This window comes from Montipora foliosa, chromosome 1, assembly GCF_036669935.1.
Source record: "Montipora foliosa isolate CH-2021 chromosome 1, ASM3666993v2, whole genome shotgun sequence".
NCBI classification, from domain to species: domain Eukaryota; kingdom Metazoa; phylum Cnidaria; class Anthozoa; order Scleractinia; family Acroporidae; genus Montipora; species Montipora foliosa.
Genome location: NC_090869.1, coordinates 28,347,071 through 28,368,766, shown reverse-complemented (window position 1 = coordinate 28,368,766; position 21,696 = coordinate 28,347,071). Strand labels below are relative to the sequence as shown.

The following is a 21,696-nucleotide window of genomic DNA, read 5'->3' as shown; positions in this document are numbered from 1 at the left end:
TTCAACTGGCGGTTCGATTAAATGGAAATGCATTCAAGGATAAAATGGAAGTTATCGAGGTATTGGTACAGGCAAAGGCGGAACTGGAGGAACTGGAGGACCCTAGTAAGTACTTGTAATTCCGATGCTGTTATTGAGCGTTTCAGTAGAGGCCTGTAAATCCGCTTTTACCTCCTGACCGTCACGTGACTTGTTAGAGGGTTGTTCAATAATTTCGAAGGTAATGGTAGATTTTACACTGAAGCAATTACCCTAAATTTGCAAAATTGGATGCGTCTTATCTCACCTATAAGTATTACCAATATGTAAGAAATCCTCTATCTTTAATTTCGACTGTTTGGTTCATTAGGTCGAGAAACGAACTTTCACGTGGTCGAACTTTTTACGTGGTCGTAAACTAAATTAGGCTAAGGAGCTTCCTCTGTTATGGGTTACGGTGACGCCAAGGGCTGGTTTAGAAGTTTTACTTACGTAAAGACTATCAAATACTACGAAAACCACCGATCTATGAAATGGGCAGGAATTTACGTGACTATGCCCCGCCCAGTTTCGCTTGTAAATAGTTCAAATTATTAAGATGTATTGGCAGAACTGAGCGCATATTGAAGGCTCTATAATCGTGGAAAAGCTCTCGGAGAACACTTAGGAATGAAGATTTTACAAGAAATTATCGGAAGAGGGGGATACCTCACCACAGGTTTTTTCGAGGAAATATCTTTCTGCGATTGCCAAAGAAAACAGAGAGAAATTTTGAAAACGTGTTTTTCCATTGTTGCGGTCGTTTTGTACACCTTTAAGCCCGTGGGAAAGGAATTTCATCAAAATGTTTAACGAAAGTGGGCGGGGCAGTGACTCGATAATTTGGGCCTATTCTACAGATCGGTGGTTTTCGTAGTAAAATTGCATGGAGATGATCATGAAACTCGACAAGACTTTTAGTTTCATGTTTTATCTGAATGTTTCACCTTGACGGTGCGCAAAACACACCTTTTTTCGGGAAGAAAACCAATTAAATGGAAATTGTGCGCAACTATTTTGTGTATCCGTGCGAGGCGAAAGCCAAAGATTTTGCTTTGTCGCGGTCAATTCAACATCGGTTGCGACAACGTTGTTCTCGCTTTTCAAGGTTTTAAGGTTTCATAACCTGTCCCTCGATTAACTTTGTAAATACAGGATAAAATCCGAACTCAGCAAGCAGAGAAGATGGACTGTGCCGAGGATTGTAAGGTTTTCGCTTGTTGTAGCCCTAACAAACTGTCTTGGGACCAGAAAATGGATTTTTTTTTTTACCTTTTTTACCTTTATCTAGACTTGAAGATCGGATATATCGGCATTGATATGTGCGCTGCGGAGCGAGAAGAAGTTGGCGTTTGCAATAACAAGGTGGAGGCTTCCTCAGCATTCACGGTGGTCAGTGGGGACTTCGGCCAATTGGCAACCCGAGAAAGTCTGACAGTTGTGTCTATCGACACCACGCTGAAAGCCGTTTACACGTCAATCATTCAACCGGACAAAAACTGCACAACAGGTACCCCGTGTCTGCACGGGGGCACATGCCATAATGCTGTTCCCAAAGGGATCATTTGCGAGTGTGGACGAGATTACTTGGGACCTGAGTGTCAGAGCACTACTAGAACCTTTAAGGGCAATTCCTATTTGTGGCTTAATAAGCTGGCTGCCTATCAACGGAGTTCAATATCATTGCAGTTTATGACTGACACTGCAAATGGTCTTCTGCTCTATCAAGGACCTTTGTACAAAGGTTAGTGGAACTTTGCCTTTTTTCTACAACAGACAGCAAGCTGTGGGTCTTAATAGCCCATGTCCGAGTTGCTGCATGCCTCGGTTTCAAAGCGAGTCCTGGTGCACAACCATTCAAATGGAAACGAGTTGCGTATTTTTATGCAAATCAAGCTCATTTCCCTTAGTTTCAATAGTTGAGCACCAAGACAATCTTCGAAACCAAGACAAGCAGCAACTCAGAAATGGCCTAATACATTAATTTTTTCTATTTGTTTCCAATTTTTGGTGCGACATAGATTTATAACGAGGTTTTTTTTTCTCACTCAAATAAGCTAATGCGGCGCTAATTATTGGGAGTATAAAGTGGTTAGAGTACTTCACGGATTCGATTCCCGGACTAAAACGTCATATGTGGTTTGAGTTTGTGCTAGAGAAGAAATAACATTTCATATATTTGATTTACGGTTATGTAATTTTAAGGGACAATGATAATCGCAGGTGATAAAGAAACTTTAGCAGTTCGGAAACCTGTGAAACTCCATGTTTGGAAGGGACTCGTTTAGGAAGTTGGGTTACGAACTACGGGGAGAATGGGCCATTTCCGAGTTGCTGTTAGTCTCGGTTTCGAAGTGAGTGATTGGTGCTCAACTATTGTAAGGGAAATGAATAATGAATGCATAAAAATACGCAACTCGTTTCCATTTGAATGGTTGTGCACCAGGACTCGTTTTGAAACTGAGACATGCAGCAACTCGGAAATGGGCCATTGTACAACCAACTTCGCAATTTCTACCAGGTCGAACTTCGCAACTTCAGCTAATAAGCCCTTTGCCGACCGAGGTTCATGACATCAAGTGGTGTGAGGGTTCAACACCGTTCCAAATAGCGCTGTAGTTAAAATTTACCGCGAAAGACAAATGTAAATATTGTCGATCGGTTCGCACATACGGGGAGTTAGCGCGAAACAGACTATAACATTGAAGAACGTTTACGTCGTTAACGGATGATTGTTTTTACACAAAGTTTTGGAAACGATAGAGGCCAAAATATGACGCGGTGAAAATAAAATAATTTAAAGCTATCGAAAGCAACTTTGTTTACTCGCCAACGTGCCTTCCAAAGCTTCGATAAGTCATCCACTGACAGGCGATTTTGGCCGTGATACTCCAAATTTTTGCATGACCTTATCCGAATCTTTGTAAAGTTTGTTTAATAAGGTTAGCAGAAGCACTACAACACAAGAATTTTCAACGAACGAAATAATATATGAAATATATTGAACTGCGGATATGTAATCAAGTGAAGCTATGATCCTCGAAGTTATGAGCGCAATTTTAGGGGAAAATTCAGGACTTCTCCGGGGTTTGAACCAGTGACCTCGCGAGGCCGATGCGACCCTCTAAGCAACTGAGCTATGAAGCTACTGATGTCGGGAGTTGGTCATTTGTGGGTTTATTTTCCTTGTACAAAAATAGCTCGGATGACAAAGGGACAGTTGCATGTAAACTTGAAAACGTCGGGAAACGTGTTGTAAGTCGTATAAAGTCGATGAAACATATAACTGGCTGACCCTTTTGTTCTAGACTGATTCACTTAAATCGTGTAAGAAGTTATATAGAAGAGATTTGAAAGTCATCAAGGTGTTCAAAGATAAGGTCATGGAATGTTGAACAGAAATCATCGTTTACAAACGCCATGACGGAGTCCCCCATTAACGAGAGCAATAGTTTAATAAAAGAAAAAAATGAGTTTTGCTTGTACCTGAGGCGTTAAATCGTTTGCGTCTCTGAACCGACTTAATACGGAGTCATGCCTTAAATCTTTCCTCTCTGAAATGAGCAGCCAGCGTTGCTAAACCGCATACCGCCAGCAACACACTTGCGGATCGTGCAGAGCCTTTGTTTTTGTTCAGCAAGTTTAACTCATTCTTTTGTGGTGTTCTCTTAGCAATCGTTGTCACTCACCCTTTGTGCTCCCTACCTCGAGGCGCTCAGACCACTGTCTCTGGAGGACCTGGAGTCAACTCCACCACGCTTTTTAATAAGAGAATTGATTGCATTCTGCAAGTCGGGTTTTCTCTTAAGTTTAAAGGACCTCTTTGATTCAGATTATTAAAGAGGAGTGCCTGCAAACTACCTCGACAGCTCAATGCACTACCACTATATACAAAAGCACTTAATACGCCTTTTGCCTCACTGAACATCAATAGCAAAACAAGTTAAAAGAATGCTGCCCTTATTTAAAGTATCAATGAATGCAGCTTCAAAAAGTTGCTATTCGCGTTCTAGTTTTAACCTGTCGTCCCCGCGCGACGTTAAACTTTTTCTGCCAGCAGATTTTCATTATCCCGTTAATTGGTCCACTTTTATTTCGTTCTTATCAATATTAGGCGCAAACAATGGTCTCTCAGATTTGATAGCGTTGTATTTGGTTGACGGATATGCCAAGCTTGTGATCGACCTGGGACCACACCCAATGGCACCACTGGAACTCTATATGAATAAGGGAGACCGTCTTGATGACAAAACGTGGCACACAGTTGAAGTCATCCGAGAACGCAAGGTACGTCAGTGACGTGGTGTTTTCGTGTTGTTGCCTAAGTTAGTTGCCTTTGCTAATGTTCTATTGCAAACAAAAAAAAAACCGTTTTCATGGAGAAATTACATGAAAATATCACTTATTTGAACTGCGAATTACGTGAAATTATTTTTTTGAGAATTATCGCTGGTAGCGACTTGCAGATGCGAAGTAGCCAGAGCAAAATCCAAAGTTTAAACGCGATTCGAACCCGTAGAGAACATGGCCGAGTAATTAAAGGCACGTGTATAGGTACCAGTGGAATTTGGGGGTCAGGCGATCAGAATTTCCAGATGTTCGCTGGAACACAAAACCTTCTTTACCAACCAGCATCGAACCACGTTGAAATCGTGGAATAAGGATAAGTGACAACTGTTGACGTCTTGGCGGGTTCACCTTGTAAGCACAGAGAAGTCTGTTGGATTTAGTCACAGTAGTTACTGCGTCTCAGCTTCAATCGCTTAGGAAAGTGTTCTATGGGGAACGGCTGTTGTCTAAACAGTGATACAATAATTCTTGATTGAATTGAAGTGACCAAAAATCTCTAGAGAACAGAGATCAGAATAACCTTTTAAGTCATCGCCATCATGTCGGCGATTTAAGTAAAGGAAACTAATGTGAGAGGCATTTTTTTGCACTAACATGGCGCCGAGGACGTTACGGCTATAAAGTTGTTTGTAGTATGAGCTCAGTTGGTTGAGCATCGGAGGTCAAAACAAATCAAAACCTCCGTCCGGACCAACACTCAGATCAAGAAAAAAGTAAAATCGTTCTCTGGTAAAAAGTTTTGAAAAAACTATGAGCTTTCGACAGACTGAACTGCTGCCTTCAACGGATAAAAATGTGTGAAGCCTAAAAGCGAAAGAAATTTAAATATAACGAAAAATTCGCATAAATTAAAGGGTAAAAGCATGTAGTGGAAAGAATGTTTAAAATGCTAAGAAAATTAGTGTTTCTTTAAGAGAATGTGATATTGTCTTGGGAGCGGGCACGAATTGTTGTCTGCCCCTACAGTTTTTGCCGTGTGCCATGACTCCAATGTCTTTCTGCTCCGGTTGTTCGCTTTGTCAATGATTTTAGAATTGTTAAAGTCAATATCATGGTTAAAAGTCCACGCGTGTTTTGCGACATTTGAGCCTTTAGTACAATGCTTTAAGTTCCTCATATGTTCCTTTCTCCTAGTAGTAAAGGATCTTTTAGTTTCGCCAATGTAGCTCCACGGGCAAGATGCGCATGGAATTTTATAGATGACATTGCACTGGTCGTCTTCGGCAGGTCGAAACTTAGGGATAGGGAAATGCTGCTGTAAAGTTTTAACTGGTCTGCTAGTGACTTGGATGTCGTGTTCCTTGAGGATTCTTGTGAGAGGTTCCGTGATGCCTTTGATGTGGCACACGGCAAAAACTGTAGGGGCAGACAACAATTCGTGCCCGCTCCCAAGACAATATCACATTCTCTTAAAGAAACACTAATTTTCTTAGCATTTTAAACATTCTTTCCACTACATGCTTTTACCCTTTAATTTATGCGAATTTTTCGTTATATTTCAATTTCTTTCGCTTTTAGGCTTCACACATTTTTATCCGTTGAAGGCAGCAGTTCAGTCTGTCGAAAGCTCATAGTTTTTTCAAAACTTTTTACCAGAGAACGATTTTACTTTTTTCTTAATATGAATCCTGGTAACGGATCTTCAATATTTAAACACTCAGATCCTTTAACAACTGAGGAGAAAGTGCTGCCTTTGTAATGACATCTGCAAATGGTTAGATTCTTTAGTTTTCACTGATAAGGTCGAAAAATCGTAGGCCCCGTCTCACAACCTACTATAATAGCGTCCTTCGCAGACATTCTTTTAGCTCGTCGCGCAATCTTTCTTCCCCAACGAAGGTGGAAAGATTGCGTGACGAGTCACAATGCTACTCACAACCCCCTGTGACGTAAAAGAAACCACACACTATTCGCAAAGGGTGGGGCCGAGTTCCCGGTGTTTTGGTCCGTCCTCTTTGGTATAGTTAGAGGGCTGCAATTTAGAAAACTGTATAAGGTCAATTGTCTCCCTCCCTCTAAATAAAGTTATCGTATCTTGTTCTATACCTAGACTTTCGCTCAACAAAACGAGCACTGTGATTGGTTTTATTCGTGGTCACGCGGCCCTGATCAAATTCAAATGTGTCCCGACAGGGATACAATAGGCCATTTCCGAGTTCATGTCTGCCTCCTCTTCAAGGCGAGTCTAAGTGCGAAGTTTTTGTTATGAAAGTTAGTTTTTATTCATATGTAAAGTAGAACTAATTACCATTACAAAAACTTCGCACTTAGACTCGCTTTGAAGAGGAGGCAGACATGAACTCGGAAATGGCCTATTCCGCAGTTGTTGCCTGCTCCGGATGTTTGGCTGCGATTGTTGTAGGAAAAAGTCTAAATATATAACAAAGCACTTAATGTCTGGTCCCTCGGGAAACTAATTAGTTTTGTTTTCCCTCGAGTCCTGATGTTTCCCTCGACTTCGTCTCGGGAAACATGGGGACTCTCTCGGGAAAACAAAACTAACTGTTTCCCTCGGGACCATACATTAAGTGTATAGTGTTGACTCGAAATCTCAGTGGACAATGGGTCACACAACATACTATACAAATTACGTTACGAGGGCAGATTGCTTAATGCACAGGAGAGCTCACAGGTACTCTGATTTTGTTCTGCAGAAAGTTGTGTTGAGAATTGACAAATGCTCCCAATCTAAAATTGTGGAAGATTATGGTCAAATTGTAGAGGACAGGACTTCCTGTGAAATCGAAGGGGAAATCTGGGGCTCAAATGTGTAAGTATATTTACACCTCTGTTTTGTCTCTAGTGTGATTTTGTTATATAGTGCACGAACTGTCAATACATTGATGAAGTTTACTGGACTCTTTTTGAGGGTTGCTTGCCGGGCTCTGGAATTTATCACTTGCTTTCGACAAGAGAGTGAAAGAAACGGTCATCATCAAATTTCTTTGTGTGTAGCAAACATTATGCCATTTTTTCTTTAAAACAAAGCTGACTCATTTTTTGACTCAGACTCGTTTTCAAAGCGAGGACGGTTACGAAATCTTATGGATAAATATATATATATAAATATAAATATGAAAAGTAAGACTGATTATTTTTTCAAGATTCGCTTTAATTCGGAAATGGCCTTTCCTTCTCACTTTTGATGTCCTTTTAAAGATGAAATTCAGAGCACTTTGTGGTGACATCTTGGGAATAATAATAATGAAAATAATAATAATAATAATAATAATAATGATGATAATAATAATAATGATAATAATAAATAATGATAATAATAATAAAAAATAATAATAATGATAATAATAATAGTGATATTAATATTAATAATAATAACTCTTGAAAGCGAGAGCTTTCGCCACCATGGACGGACCCAGTCCTTCCACCTGCTCGGCCGTGGGACAAGCGCTGTACGTTTTGATATCGTAGCGTTACCATACGTGTGACACGAAGAGAAAAGCTCAAACTCGGTGTCTCAGTGTCTTTCAATTCCTCACCTTGTGTCCTTTCTTTCGATGGCAGCTACTTGAACGGCTTCGGTCCTCTTCAAATTGGTGGCGTGGAGAACGTGATCAACGACCTAAAGATCAACTTCACTGGTTTCAAAGGTTGCATTCGAAACATTTACGACGATGGAAAGATGTACGATTTGTTTAACCCATTGAAAGAAATCAACACGGAATTAGGTTGTCGGCTTAATAATCCGTGTCCTAACTGCAATGGGCGTGGCTACTGTGAACCTTTCTGGGCTTATGCCATCTGTGTGTGTGATCTTGGTTTTGGTGGAGCCAATTGCGACAAAAGTAAGTTTACAAGCCGGCAGATTATGCTGCTTAGAAAGGAAAGACTTCAAGGACATTAGGCTCTTGATGTAATTACTCCTTTCCCTTGTAAATTTATTTTTAAAAACGTTAGGTTTTTCCAGCGAAAAGAATCCTATTTCCCTTGACGCTGAGATAGCTATGATTTGATTGGCTTTTACAACAGTTGCCGCGCAGATTTTCCCAGGGAGGCGTTCTGAAAATAAATCTACTCGGGATGGGTTGACTAGCGTTTATTGTAAAAATCGAAACAAGGGAACGCGCTGAATATGAGCAAAGTTAATACACTCCAAATTGGGGCAATGCGGACGTGTTTGGTCTGTAGTTGTTGCGAAGCCTGACCTTGGAAGATTATTTTGGATAAGGAATAGGGAAATCTTTGTTTTCAATATTTCTTTTTTTTTGTGCCATTAGCATAGGCCCAGCGTCTTATAATCTATCAGCCAAAAAATCACTACTGAATATTGAAAGTGCATTGCATAATGAGCTACCTCTGAAACCTTGAGCGCAATTTACCAGATTATCTATAAAAAACGACGCTTTGAAAATTCGATATTTCACAAAGAAGGTATGGGCTGATTTGCGCCAATAACTCGCTCGTTATCAAAGCTAGAAGGCTTAAAATTGGGGATTTAACTAAGTTCAACACTTTTTTTTTACCTTTTGAAGTCAATTTGTAAATAAGAGGATGCCTTCTGTCACCAAACTCGATGAATGTGAACAATGACGTCAGCAAATATTCGCCTGTACTTAGTGTCGTTGCTCGTACTTCCTTTGAACTTGGGAAGACGAGGAAAGTACTTCCGAGTTGCAAAATACCGGTGAATCAATACAATTCCCATATCTTGATCCTTGTGAAAAGAAGCAAGTGAAAGAAAATGTAGTAGCGCTGATATTCACCCAAATTGTAATACTCAAATGAAGATGGCGGCGAGACATCGTGCCTCTCCCTTTCGACAAATCTGATAATTAAGCCAACAAGCGAATTTCAGAGAGGGGAGAGAACCAAATGAGTCGAGACCGAGTGCGGGTGCACTGTTATCATCACGAACCCTCCCCCATCTTCTCTTTCCCACTCGGTCTTCCCTTCATCATGCAGGAAATGAAGCTGTAATTTACAGAATAATTTATCTGGATTTTTTGTCACTTGTCTCATTAGGAACGTCAGCCAACTGGTATAGAGCCAATAGCTTTACCCAGTACCGCGTGAAACAAGCCAAAAGAAAGCGGCGTGAACTTGTTCCTGCGCCGGTGTCGATGGCCAATGAATTTTACACCAACATTGCCTTGCAAGTCAGAGTGTCGCCCAATTCATCCAATGTTGTCATTTTCTTGGCGTCCAACAGCTTGGGGACTGAGTTCAACAGGATTGATGTAAGATTAAATTGTTTATCTCAGTAAATTTTGTCACCCAAGTAGTAACCTCGGACTACGCGGGGTTTACTTTGGTGACCGTGGTGCAACGAGAAAGAGCACTTTTAAAACACAAGGCTCCCATGAGGAACGGACCGTATAAGACATTTATGCGACCGATATTTCGGTCTTGTTATGCGTATCATTCTTTTTCGAGCGATCTCAAACACTTGTGTTATCTATACCTGTTCCTTGGGTAGAAGAGGCCTTAAGTAATCAGTAATGGACGATTCTGTTTCCTTAATCGTCACAATTCACGTGCAAGGGACCTTTAGATCGAGGGGCCGAGGACGACTTCGAGTACGAGTTTTCCGTACTGAGCATGCGCATAAGGTTTGAAGGCCGACATTTTTGGAAGTGCGCGTGCTCGGAACGGAAAACTTGTACTCGTGGTCGTCCTCGTCCTCCGATCTAGAGCGGTTTTCAATTGAGTGTCGAATTTAATTACCGAATTACTTTGGTTTTGGATAACTTCACTCAGTGATTGGTTCAAAGTTCTCGGGCCACGTTTTCAACCAATTAGAAGTGAAACCAAAACCAATCGTGCCTCGCGCGTGCACATTTTCCCGCGCTGTGTGTCGGTTACGTGTAATTACTTCGAATGTTGATTGGGTTACTGGATTGTCTCCGCCCTTTTTGATTGGCCAAAGTAATTACTTTGGTTTTGGTTTTACGGCACTCGATTGAAACTCGCTCTATAGGGTTCACTGGCACTTGATTGTGAAATTCTTCACCTGTTAGATATTGGAGCTTAACAGCGCTTTCATTGGTTTCAGCTGAGCCAATAGGGTGCCAGTTTAAGAAACGACGACGGTGACGACAGCAACAACACTACAAAACAGTAATGTCATTGGTTAAAAGAGAAAAAACAATCGTGCTGCATGTGCGGCACGCATTTAAGCACATTTTTTCGGTACACTGCGTGCAACGACGTGAAGTCGCCTAATTTGACGTTTTGACGACAACGCGAACGTTCAAATGTGAACCTTTCATTCTCTATTTGTACTCCGAAACCGCTCGTACCAATTTATTTTTAGGCCACTTCGCTAACATTGCACGACCTAAGCGAAGTTAAAAAATCGTAGAAGACTTACGGTATACACGTAGTGCGAAGTTATATTTTGAGGTGACGTTTTTCGTCGACGTCGCCGTCGTAAATCTCTAAGTCCCTAACTTGTGCTAAATGCCCATGGCAGTGATCGGTTCGTAAGTTCAACCCCTGTCGGAAACACTCGGGTTTTTTTTCCGAGTATCTCCGAATCATCTTTGATTAGTACATCTCTATTCTTTTACCGGTGTGTTATCGTTTACATTAGCAAGCGAATATTAACGTTGAAAGGCAAAGTAAGTAATTCGAAGATTTGATTTTCGCATTACTTTGCCTTGAAAATAGTGTCATGATGACGCCGAAACGTCAGCTTTCAACGTTAATATTCTCTTGCTTACGTTTTAAGAAATCGTTATCATTTACCATCTCTTTAATTTGCGAATATTTAACAGCTATTCACCGAAGTGGAAGTGGCTTGTGTATTTACGTCGCCGCTTCGCGACTCGGTAAAGATCCACCACTAGCTACCGACACTGAGGTAAATAGTTGTTTTAGTATATGCTAAAACAGTGAGATAATGTAGTACAAAAAGATGATTTTAACTCATTCCTGTAACGATTACAATATTTGCGGGGGACAAATCCCCTGCGAGTTGCTTGGAAGTGAGTAGCAAAGGATATTTAACAATTAGACCCGTAACTCGCAAGGGCTACGGGTCAATAGCCCATGAGGCGAAGCCGAATGGGCTATTGACCCGTGGCCCTTGCGGGCGAAGCGTCATGCTTTTCGCTACTCGAGGACTGTTACTAATAGTCCTCTAGTAGCGTAGCCAATCAAAATGCAGGATTTGCAATAGTCCACTAGTTGGGTGATACTAATGGAAGTTAGTAGCCAATCAGAGCACGCCTTCAACGCTATTTATAGTTTTAGTATGTACTAATTGTTGTTAACTGTAGGTCAAGAATCATGTTTTGCGTTACGTGTTCCGGTTGGGTGACCGCATGAAGATTCTAAAGATCCCGCAACTGAACGTGACGGATGACAAGTACCATACTGTGATAGTGAAAAGACAAGGAAACCGCGCCAGTCTTCAGATCGACTACGATGGGAAAGTGGAAGGAACAACTGGAGGTTTACACAAACTACTCAACATGGGTGGAGGAAGTTTCTTCACTGGGGGCTTGCCTAATATAACTGAGGTTTGTGTTTGCATTAGGGAGCTTAATTAAGCAAGCGAGCTTTTGAGACGGACGGACACCGGAAGAGAACATTTCGCGTGCCAGTACAGTGGCGTCTCCCAGATTTTTATACTAATCATTTCTAGTAGTGAAAAGATACTTAGCAATGTAAACGTGGTTGTGTGAAGACAAGTTAAAATGGAAAACAACGCTTTTCCGGTTGCCGTCCGCGTCTCAAAAACGCGCGTGCTTAAGGTGGCTTATTACAGTTTTGAGAAGAAGAAGAAGATCAAGATTATGGAATCTGTGGAATTAAATCAACAGGGTGTCTCTTCTGAAGTGTTAGTCACTGCAATTGATTAAAAATGTAAATTAGCCAAACAAATCAGGAAAAAATGCTAAATATAGTGACCAAGCTCCTGGAGGGGGACTGGAAACCAGACATTTCCAAGGCCTTTTTCACAAAAACTAGCCGTACGATCCCATCTTAAAATTTCAGGATTCCCTTAACGAGAAAAAATAATCATGTATAGAAATAAATAGTTACAGTGCGACGCGCCTTACCGTGGCCACCTAACAAAGTTTTTTACAAATTGTCCGCCAATCAGGATGTGTGAATATGATTGACAGTCACGCCTCCTTGCAAAGTTCGTACAGTTGTAAGTTGAACACCGTTGAGTGGGTTGTTGAATTGACGTATTTACAAGTAATTGTGAAATGTGAAAGTTTTTTGGGTGGCCACGGTAAGGCGCGTTGCAATGTAAATCTGTCAGAGAGGTTTTTCGCAAATGGCAAAAAAAATCGATTTTCGTCTATTTTAATAATAACTGAAAAACTGTCTGACAGATCTTTTTAAAAACATGTTGACGGTTTTCGTCTTCATGTTGTTCACTAATTCCGAAAATTTCGACCTTGGTCGTACGGCTAGGGTTTGAGGAAAAAACCTTTGAAATCTTTAGCTTCCAGTCCCCTCCTCCAGGAGCTCGGTCACTATATTAAGCATTTTTCCCTGATTTGCATTTATTTCTTAAGTAAAAAATTACATTTTGCATCAATAATGCAGTGACTAACACTTCAGAAGAGACATCCTGTTGCTTTAATTCCACAGATTTCAAAATCTTGATCTTTTTCTTCGGAAAACTGTAGTAAGTCACCTTAAGCTCCCTAATTATTATTATCATAAAGACGCCCGCAAACGAGGAAACAATGTTGCGGAAGAAACATTTTTGCTTCCTCAGCAAATGTTTCCTCGTTTGCGCGCCGAGGGAACATTTCAGGAAACAATGTTTCCGCAACAATGTTTTCTCGTTTGCGGGCACCTTAACAAAGGAATCGTGCTTAGGGCTTGGAATTAGAAAATCGGAGACCGAAGTCGAAAGAGGGAAGGGAGGCCATGTGTGGTGATTGCCGTTGTAGTTATCAAAAGCAAGATGGCTGCTCAAGTTTATTCAACAGTTATTTACCGAAGTGGAGGTGATTTACCGACCCGCGAAGTTTTAATATGTACCACACGAGTTGAATAATCAGCTGAGTTATAAAGATAAAATTTGTCCCTCGGTAACCGAAGCGAAACGGGAAGCCATTTTGTTTTTCTCCGTTTGCTCAGCGGTGAATGGTACTTGCTTTTCACCTTTGAGCGAACCAATTAGAATGCGCGGAAGGCACTATTTCACTACTTCTGTGGTATATACTAATAGGGGTCAGTATGGGGCAGGAATGGGAGCTATCTGAAGTAATCATCGTGCAAGCAAAAGCAAGATGCTGACCAAAGTTCTCTTTTATTTCTTGAAGAAAGATGTCGACTTAAGGTCCATTTTTTTTTTCTTTCTTTAGGTAAGAGTTGTTGAAGCATTTGTCAACAGCGGAGGCAACGCAATCTTGCGCACTTCTGACGGCAACATTGTTTCAAGCGGGATGGGAAGTTCCTTTACTGGTGTCGGTACTTATGTGAGCAACGTGATAACAGTTAATGACCGAGGAGACGTTTATAGATCATTCGGCACCAGCGCGCTCGGCAAAAAAGGTGATCTTCGAATGCAGCGGACCATTATGACAAGCAGTGGCGTCGTTTTTTACGGACAGAGTGGTGTCATAACAAGGAAGGTTTTCAGTGGGGGCCGCTCTGTGGAGGTCTTGAAGAGTCGCATCTTATCAAGTGCAGATAAGCAAAAGGGAAAGGTCGTGATCAGTAGTAGTGCCTCGGGAGGAAGTGGAGGAGCTTCCGGCGGAAGTGGTGGTGGTGATGCTTCAGGCTCGGGCGGAAGTGTTGGTGGATCTGGTGGAAGTGGCGGCGGTATATTCAGAAGTGCCGCGTCCAAGGATGCAAAAGGCAACGTAAATGCCTATGGCTCTGGTTTTGGGACATGGACCATTGTGGGTGCTGCTGGTCCTAATGACGCTGGAGAAGTCGAAGTGATAGGAGATTTTGGAGGTGAGTAATCTGTTGTGGCTTCCGTTGGCGTTCTGTGATTGACATCTTTAAAGAAAACTTTATTTTACTCAATCGTTGCGTGGAGTCAAAGGTAATTACCCCTCAAATTAAAGTTCTTTCTTGGCTAATCCGTGAAATATCCTTTATTTAAACAGAGTTGATGGCAAGACTAAATAGATGCCGTTAAACTTAGTGAAAGGAATTTCTGTGCATTCTTAGTTAATTTTTTAATGTTTGTGCTTACTTAGCTTGTGGTGTGACTCTAGAGTTTTGCGACTATTCCAACAAGATCAATCCACAAAGACGAATTTTTCACAAAAACCTTTTCCAGCCAAAAATTTTATTGAAACAAACAACGAATTTGCTATTAGAAGGAAGGAAAAAACCTTCCTATTGCATTGCGTGGGTGCAAATAAGCAACACACTCCGTGTCAAAAACCACAATGAATTTCTCACCAGTCTTCACGATCAAACCCTTTACTGAACATCCTTTCCTTGAATAATGAAGCAAAAAAATGGACAACAAGCTCTCTTTCAAATAATTGTAGACAAGTTGTTTTTACCTGAAGACTGTGCAGAGTTGAGTGCAAATCAATATAAATTGCCAGACAACAGAGATCCGATTTTCGTAAAAGGTGTTCGATTCCTTCTGATACTGTGTTCACACTACCCTGGGTGTCAGAGGAATTTTTTTTTCAAGGTCAGAGAGAACGCTCAGCGATTCCAAATCAACGGTCGAGGACGAAAAAAAAAAATGCCTCTGGTCGCAGGACCCCGGAACCTCATTTCCATGCGAAGAGACAGTCAACTGAAACCAGTTTTGGCCGCCAAGCTGAGACTGCTTCCCATGGGACGCAATGAAACGCGTCATTACAAACATTCCTGAAAATTGCAATTGCAGTGATGGCTATTCATTTCAACAGCTTTAATAATTTTGCAGCAATTTTAACGATGTTGTATTGATCTTATGTGCTTATTATGAAATTTCTTTTTCCTCAGAGCGAAACTTTATTGTTGAACGTGTATAAAACAGGATACTGTAATAGCAAAGAGCTAGACGTTACTGCCTACATTGCAGAATGACTTCGAAATGCGAGAAACGTTTGTCTGTCCTTACCACTTTTCGTCCATACGTCCTCCGTTCCCAGACACAGTTGCAACAAATGTTGACGAGTTCAACTTTTTTTAGTTAATTCCCCCGACCGCTCTCAAAGGAGCCTGAGTATCTATAAGCACTCTCATGCGTGAATCGATAAGCAAAAGTATTTAACTACAATTAACTTAAATGGATCTTTTCACGTTGTCAAAGCCGTTATAGTGCTTGAAGGCAGCACACGGACCATCGACACAGTTTGGCTTTTTCCTCTCGGGGCCGAAGTCCCGCAACGCTGCTTGTCGCAACAGCTGTTGAGAACCAACTGATTTGTCCAATCAGAAACTCCTTCGAACGTAATGTCCAATCAGCGAACTAGGACAATTTCTGTCCCAATTTGATGACATGGAAATGAGGTTCTGGGGTCGTGCGACAGGCTTTTTTTTTTAGTTCTGGACCGTTGATTTGGAATCGCCGAGCGTTCTCTCCGACCTTGAAAAAAACATTCCTCTGGCACCCAGGGTATTTTCACACTAGGCCGAAACATGATTAGTCTGTTCACGAATGAAACATGTTTCGTTTTGAAAAGTGTTCACATCAGACAGTGCATTGCGCGAATCATGGTTGAAACATGATTATTCTTAGCACGATTGAAACAACCTCGCGAGGTAGCTTCAATCATGATCAGATCAAACACGTTCAAAATGGCGGATGAATGCGGAAGGGAAGCGAGTGCCCAAAAGAACCAAAATTTGGGGCTGTTATGAGACCAAAAGTCTAGCTGAAACATGGGCCGATGAAGAAGTACAACGGCAATTATCGGGGATGTGAAGAAAGCATAATATTTGGGAGAACATGGCCTCATAACTTAATGACAACAGTTACAAGCGTACAGAATTTCCTGAACACAGCTCGAGTTTGTGAAACCCATATCCAACTAGAAAAAGTTTCCAGATAATTTGCCCTTTTGGTTTCAGGGTTGTGTTAGTAAAATATTAGAAATACAGCTGACTTTGATATCCGACGGCTGGACGAGCGAAAGATGCAATTGTTGTCGAAGTCTTTTAAGATTTCAGATGCGTTATTCATTTTTCACCTCTTGTGTTGCTTATTGAATTGACGTTCCATTCTTTAGGCTACATTTTGTTTAAAGCTCCAATAAAACACCATTCGCGTTACATCAGCTTCGCCACCATCGCAGCTTAACTTCTACTGTGTCTACCGGATAAAATCTACGCCTTTCTACTATCCCCTGAAACTATCTGAGGATGCGTGGAAAAGGCTCTGGGAACAAAGGAATACTTAGTGAGGGAGTGAAAGACCTATCCTTGGCTTGCACCTGACGTCATTGGCGGCCATGTTGGGAATAGGCCAGTTTCGTATTCTAACGGTTGGACTGGATCTAGCATGAAATGGAGGCTAATGCGGGCAAATTAATTTGCATTTGAAAAGATTTGTCCGCATTATCCTCCATTCCATGCTAGGTCCAGTCCAGCCGTGAGAATTCGGAAATGATCTATTTGGCTCTGTTATCATGCAAAGCGCGAGCAACATTTTGCTTTTGTTTTGTACACAAACATTGCCGTCTAATCACGTGCAAACCAAGAATTGCGCAACTTTTCCATTTTCCGACACAGAAAAAAAATGAAAACGGAGAAGTTCTACTCATATTTTGACTGGATTGCCTATGTCAATCCAGTAATGATAATAACCGCAACAATTTCCTACTCGTGTAGATATTCCGTGGACAAAAATCGCTGTGCAACAAGCGCTAGTCAAAACAGTGTCACTTTAAGCATCTGTTCCGTTCAGAAGCAACTGAAAAGGGTCGAAACAAAACATTTGAATTTAAAACGCGACTTACTTCCCGGTGCCAAAAAAGCAGTCGCAAAGCGGAAAATTGCCAATCCGCAAAAACGAACTCCCGCATACATTTTTTGCCTCGGGGGTAGTTGCGTGAGAGTCCGGATGTGGCTTTTTCTCGCGGCCAATGAAATGGGGCTTGATTTATGTAACAATCCTTTCTAACTTCAGCTATTTGTGGTGTTTTCTTGTAGGATGTACAGCATCAAATAGTTACAATGGTCTTGATTTGGACAGCGACCCTTCAATAGAAGCACGCCGTCAAAATGTCGAATTTCCGTGTCCATGTGGATCAAACTTCTGTCAGCACGGGGGCACTTGTGTTAGCGCCTCTCCGCCCTATTGTCTGTGTCCTCCTGGATGGTCCGGGCCAGTGTGTCAGAGTATAGTAATGGATCCGCGACCAGGTTTGTTATTTTCAAAAGTATCCAATTGTTTATCCCTAAAGGTCTCTATTCCTCTGGTCATCAACAAGGTCTTAAGCCAGTTTCAATAAACGCGCAGTTGCCAGCCAGAGCCGAGGAGGTTGTCGTTGGCGCTTACCGTAAGACGTGCCATGGTATGGTATGGTAACTTTATTTAAACACTGTATTTCCTTCAGGTATACATTTATATGGAAAAAGTAACTTCCTAACTAATCTAAAAACTAAGTTAAAAACTAAAATAATAAAAAAGAATACACCTGCTTTTCAAGGAGGCCGTGTGTAAAAAAAAAACAGAATATCGCTAATTAAATTATTTGTCAATCGAAATTTATGTCTCTTAATTTTCCCTTAAATATACTAGGGGATGTCAATTGCCGCACCTCCAGAGGCAAGCCATTCCATAACACACTTCCGCCATAAGAAAGACTTCTATCTAGCTCTGGAGACGGGAATATCATATTCTATGCAATCTTGTCAGTGTGTTTTTTGCAGAATTTTGACGATAGCAGAGGTTCACAGAAGGGTTACCGTATTTACTCGATTAAACGCCGCAGAGGGAAGGAAAAGTACCAATAATAATATCAATAATAGTGACTTTGTTTAACGTGGCTAACATATTTACTGGTTGCGCAGTAGTTTTCAATATGGCCCTCAATCCGATCAAATTGGAATTAAGAAATGTTGGTTTTTGAAGAGAGGGGAAAATCGGAGAACCCGGATAAAAACCTCTCGGAACAGAGTAAAGAACCAACAACAAACTTTACCCACATATGGAGGAAGACAGACGAGTGCTAAAACCACTACGCGATCCCTGCTCCGCCAACAAACGCCGCCCTTGAATAAACACCGCAGCGAATCAGAAGGATGCGGCGTTTATTCGAGGATTATAAGAAAAAAACAAGTACACGTTACCACTCGGTACGTATTCTAAACCATCCTTGGAAATTTATATTCCTGTATGAAGATGTTTTTAAGTTCGAAATAGTCGGCCATACTTTGCAGCTCTGTCTTCAGAATTTGTGCAATGTGCAGTGGCGTTGTTGAGGCCAAGAATTTTGCCGGTATGACAAGTTCTGACCTTTCTCTGGAACTTTCTGTTTCTGTTTTAAATGATATTTACAAATGATCTACCGTTGCGGTAATTCTTGTCAGTGATTTAAGAAACATTATTTTGAAATAAACGCCGCGTTAGAGACGCTAATAATTTAATAACGCCGCGACGTTTAATCGAGTAAATACGGTATACGTGAATTCTTTTAATTAGGTCACATAGGTTAAGCTGTTTGGGATGATGCCTTTAGAATGTAACTTTGAAATTTCGAGTTGGAGAATCTTGTTGCGAGATAGCCCCGAGTTATAAATTAATTATACACAAATGGTGCCTCAATTTTTTTGCGAAGACACACGAACAGAGGGCAAGGATAAAGTTATTGTGTTCTAATTCAAATTTTAGTTACAATTACATATTAATTTAATTGCTCGGCAAAGTTGTCTATACGAGAATTGAAGTCGTTGGTTCTTTATATTTTGTGAGGACAAATACTGATTTCACTAAGAGCATCGCTGCGAAAACATTGCGTTTCCGAAAACTGGGAGAGAAACAATGTAGAACAGGCAGAAGAGCTTTAAGGATGTGCAAATTTCGACTGATGTCAACGCCTAGGTTTTGAACTAGACAAGGTCAGGGCCAGGAAAAATGCAGAGCGGCGTCTTCTATTGGCAAACGCAGCGGATACTTTGTCTAAGTTGTCCTTTTGTTTCACTAACATCTAAAACGTGAGGTTTGGGCCTCTTCAGGAGGACCTGTATTTTGTTTTGGATGCTCTGCCCAATTTGCTTCGAGTGCAGAGAGAAAGTTCTCTCCGTGTTTACAAGTTTTGTTTGCGTTTCTTAATTGTTTTGATTCGGAACTTCTGACATGCGTGGAACGCAATTATTTTTTACGTAACACATGATTCAAAGTTTTATTTTTTTTGACAGTATTTTCTCATCATCGTAGTTTAAAAGTCACGGTTATTCTTTCTGTTAATTGTACTTAGGACAAAGACCATTCAGTAGATGGGCGAACCCTGCGGTGATTGCCTGCATTCTTGTCATTCTCTTGGCAATTCTCATTATCATTGGCGCCGTGATTCTAAAGCGGCGTCCTCAGCCAGCGGTAGTGGCCGTGGTCGAAGACGGGCACGTACACGACAACGTGCGACCGTACCACGACGAAGGCGCCGGCGAGGAGGACAACTTCGGCTACGACATTACAACTCTAATGAAGTACACGTATGTCGAGAACGGCGTAGCGGGCACAGGCGGCACAGGCTACGGAAAGTTTAAGAACGGTGGGAGCAGCGGTGAGGAAGAGTTCACAGTGGCAGAGGAGAAGCCTCTATTGCAAGGTACAATGCCTGGTGCTGGCTTGCATCACGGAATTACCACCATTACTAAACGCCGTGCAGTGCATCCCGACAGCATCGACGTCAAGCAGTTTATTGACACACGCGTTGATGAGGCGGATGGCGAATACATCCTGTCCATTGACGAGCTGCATATTTATCGCTATGAGGGAGATGATTCTGATGTGGATGACCTGAGTGAGTTAGGAGACAGCGACGAAGAACCGGACGAAGAAGAAGAGCAGGAATTTGCTTTCTTGCAAGAATGGGGAAATAAGTTTGATAATCTCAATCGCATTTTCAACGAGGATGGGTAGTTCATGTTAAGCAAATAACTCGCATTTTGTACCTAAGCCAAAATATCAGAATCAGTTCCAACCACAGATTAGTTGCAAACACGAGTTGGCTTTCAAGAGAGAGCAAGGTTGTCTTTCGTGAAAAGCAATTTTGCTTAAACTGACATCTGCACGCACTTTTCTCTGCGGGTTTAAAGTGGCCACTACACGCCTTTTGTGGATGGCCAGTTTCTCTAGTTATATCCGCATTCCAATACAGTATCACAGTAGTGAATTGACAGTATAGAATTGGACTTCACTGGTTGGCACTTCCACATTGTGGTCTCTAATCACCTATGCTTGGATGAGATGCAATTATGCAACAATTTCGCCCCTACCGCTCGTTTTTAGGGCAAGCATACCCTCCTCGTTCTCGGGGTGAAACGATTTGTGTAGGTAAAACTTACTTTAAAAGACCGAGCTGTCTTGAGTGATTGTGCAGTGTTAGTGTTAATAAGGCTGTTTTTCCATGTTGTCTGGATAACAGTCATTATAAATAGTTGTATTTAATTAAGTTGGAGGACATTCTTTCCAAAGAGAACTGTAGTACGTTTGATTTCCGGGTACTTAAGACGCGATGATATTTCTTATCAGTATTCTATGCGATCTTCTTTCACCGTTCTCTCTATTTTTGCCACCTCTACGTTTCCGGATGCTTTCCTTTTGGTGGACGGAAAAGTATCAACGTTGGATTTCCTGTACAAGCCGAGCAAACTTTGCCGTATTTAGCTCTTAATGTGTTTTCCAAGTTCTCGCTGGTAAGTTTTCGGAAGAAAGCGCTTTCTTCGTAGTTATGCCGGCGTATAAAAGTTATTAAACTCAGAAGATCGCATATTTTACACGATAAGCATTTTATGGTCTGCCCAACTCGTTCTCCAGCTTGTTTTACAAGTGAAACGCCTGTGCTCGCTTGTTCAGTATTTGTAGACTAGTCGCGGATAACTTGATATTGAACTAATTTTGTTAGTCAAAATGCTGTTTCTGTGGGAAAATTTTTGACTGTTTACGCTCTCATTGTAGCTATTTAAGAGTCAAAGCAGCTTGGACCGCGAGCGCGGAACATATTTTACTGAGCTTTTCTAGAAAGAAAGAAACCTGTGAATAAAAAAAAATACGTTTGTAGTAAAATACGACATGATCGATCTGTTCTAGCTGTAGAGGTACAACGGAGAGTGCACCATTCCGGAAATGAATTTGACGTGCAAACGGTTCCTTGCTTTTCCTTTGCCGAAGTGGGCAGTTTTCTACGGTGGCCCACAGCTGCCACGGCAAAACTTACTTTTCCACGGCAAAACGTAGTTTCTCACGGCAAAACTTACTTTTCCACGGCAAAA

General features: G+C 41.4%; 1 protein-coding gene across 1 annotated transcript in view; it reads left to right on the top strand.

Annotated features, from left to right (window-relative positions):
- The window catches only part of LOC137995986 (protocadherin-like protein), a 53,383-nt gene extending 31,893 nt beyond the window's left edge, over window positions 1-21,490 (top strand). The window contains exons 10-19 of the mRNA XM_068841428.1: window positions 1-105; window positions 1,310-1,762; window positions 4,133-4,305; window positions 7,023-7,138; window positions 7,891-8,171; window positions 9,349-9,563; window positions 11,607-11,849; window positions 13,662-14,259; window positions 17,410-17,622; window positions 19,680-21,490. The exon at window positions 1-105 is cut by the window's left edge and continues 2,161 nt beyond it. Of these exons, the coding sequence (XP_068697529.1) occupies window positions 1-105; window positions 1,310-1,762; window positions 4,133-4,305; window positions 7,023-7,138; window positions 7,891-8,171; window positions 9,349-9,563; window positions 11,607-11,849; window positions 13,662-14,259; window positions 17,410-17,622; window positions 19,680-20,344 (3,062 nt within the window). The 3' untranslated portion in view covers window positions 20,345-21,490. The remainder of the gene's footprint in view (window positions 106-1,309; window positions 1,763-4,132; window positions 4,306-7,022; window positions 7,139-7,890; window positions 8,172-9,348; window positions 9,564-11,606; window positions 11,850-13,661; window positions 14,260-17,409; window positions 17,623-19,679) is intronic.
- Window positions 21,491-21,696: the final 206 nt, after the last annotated feature.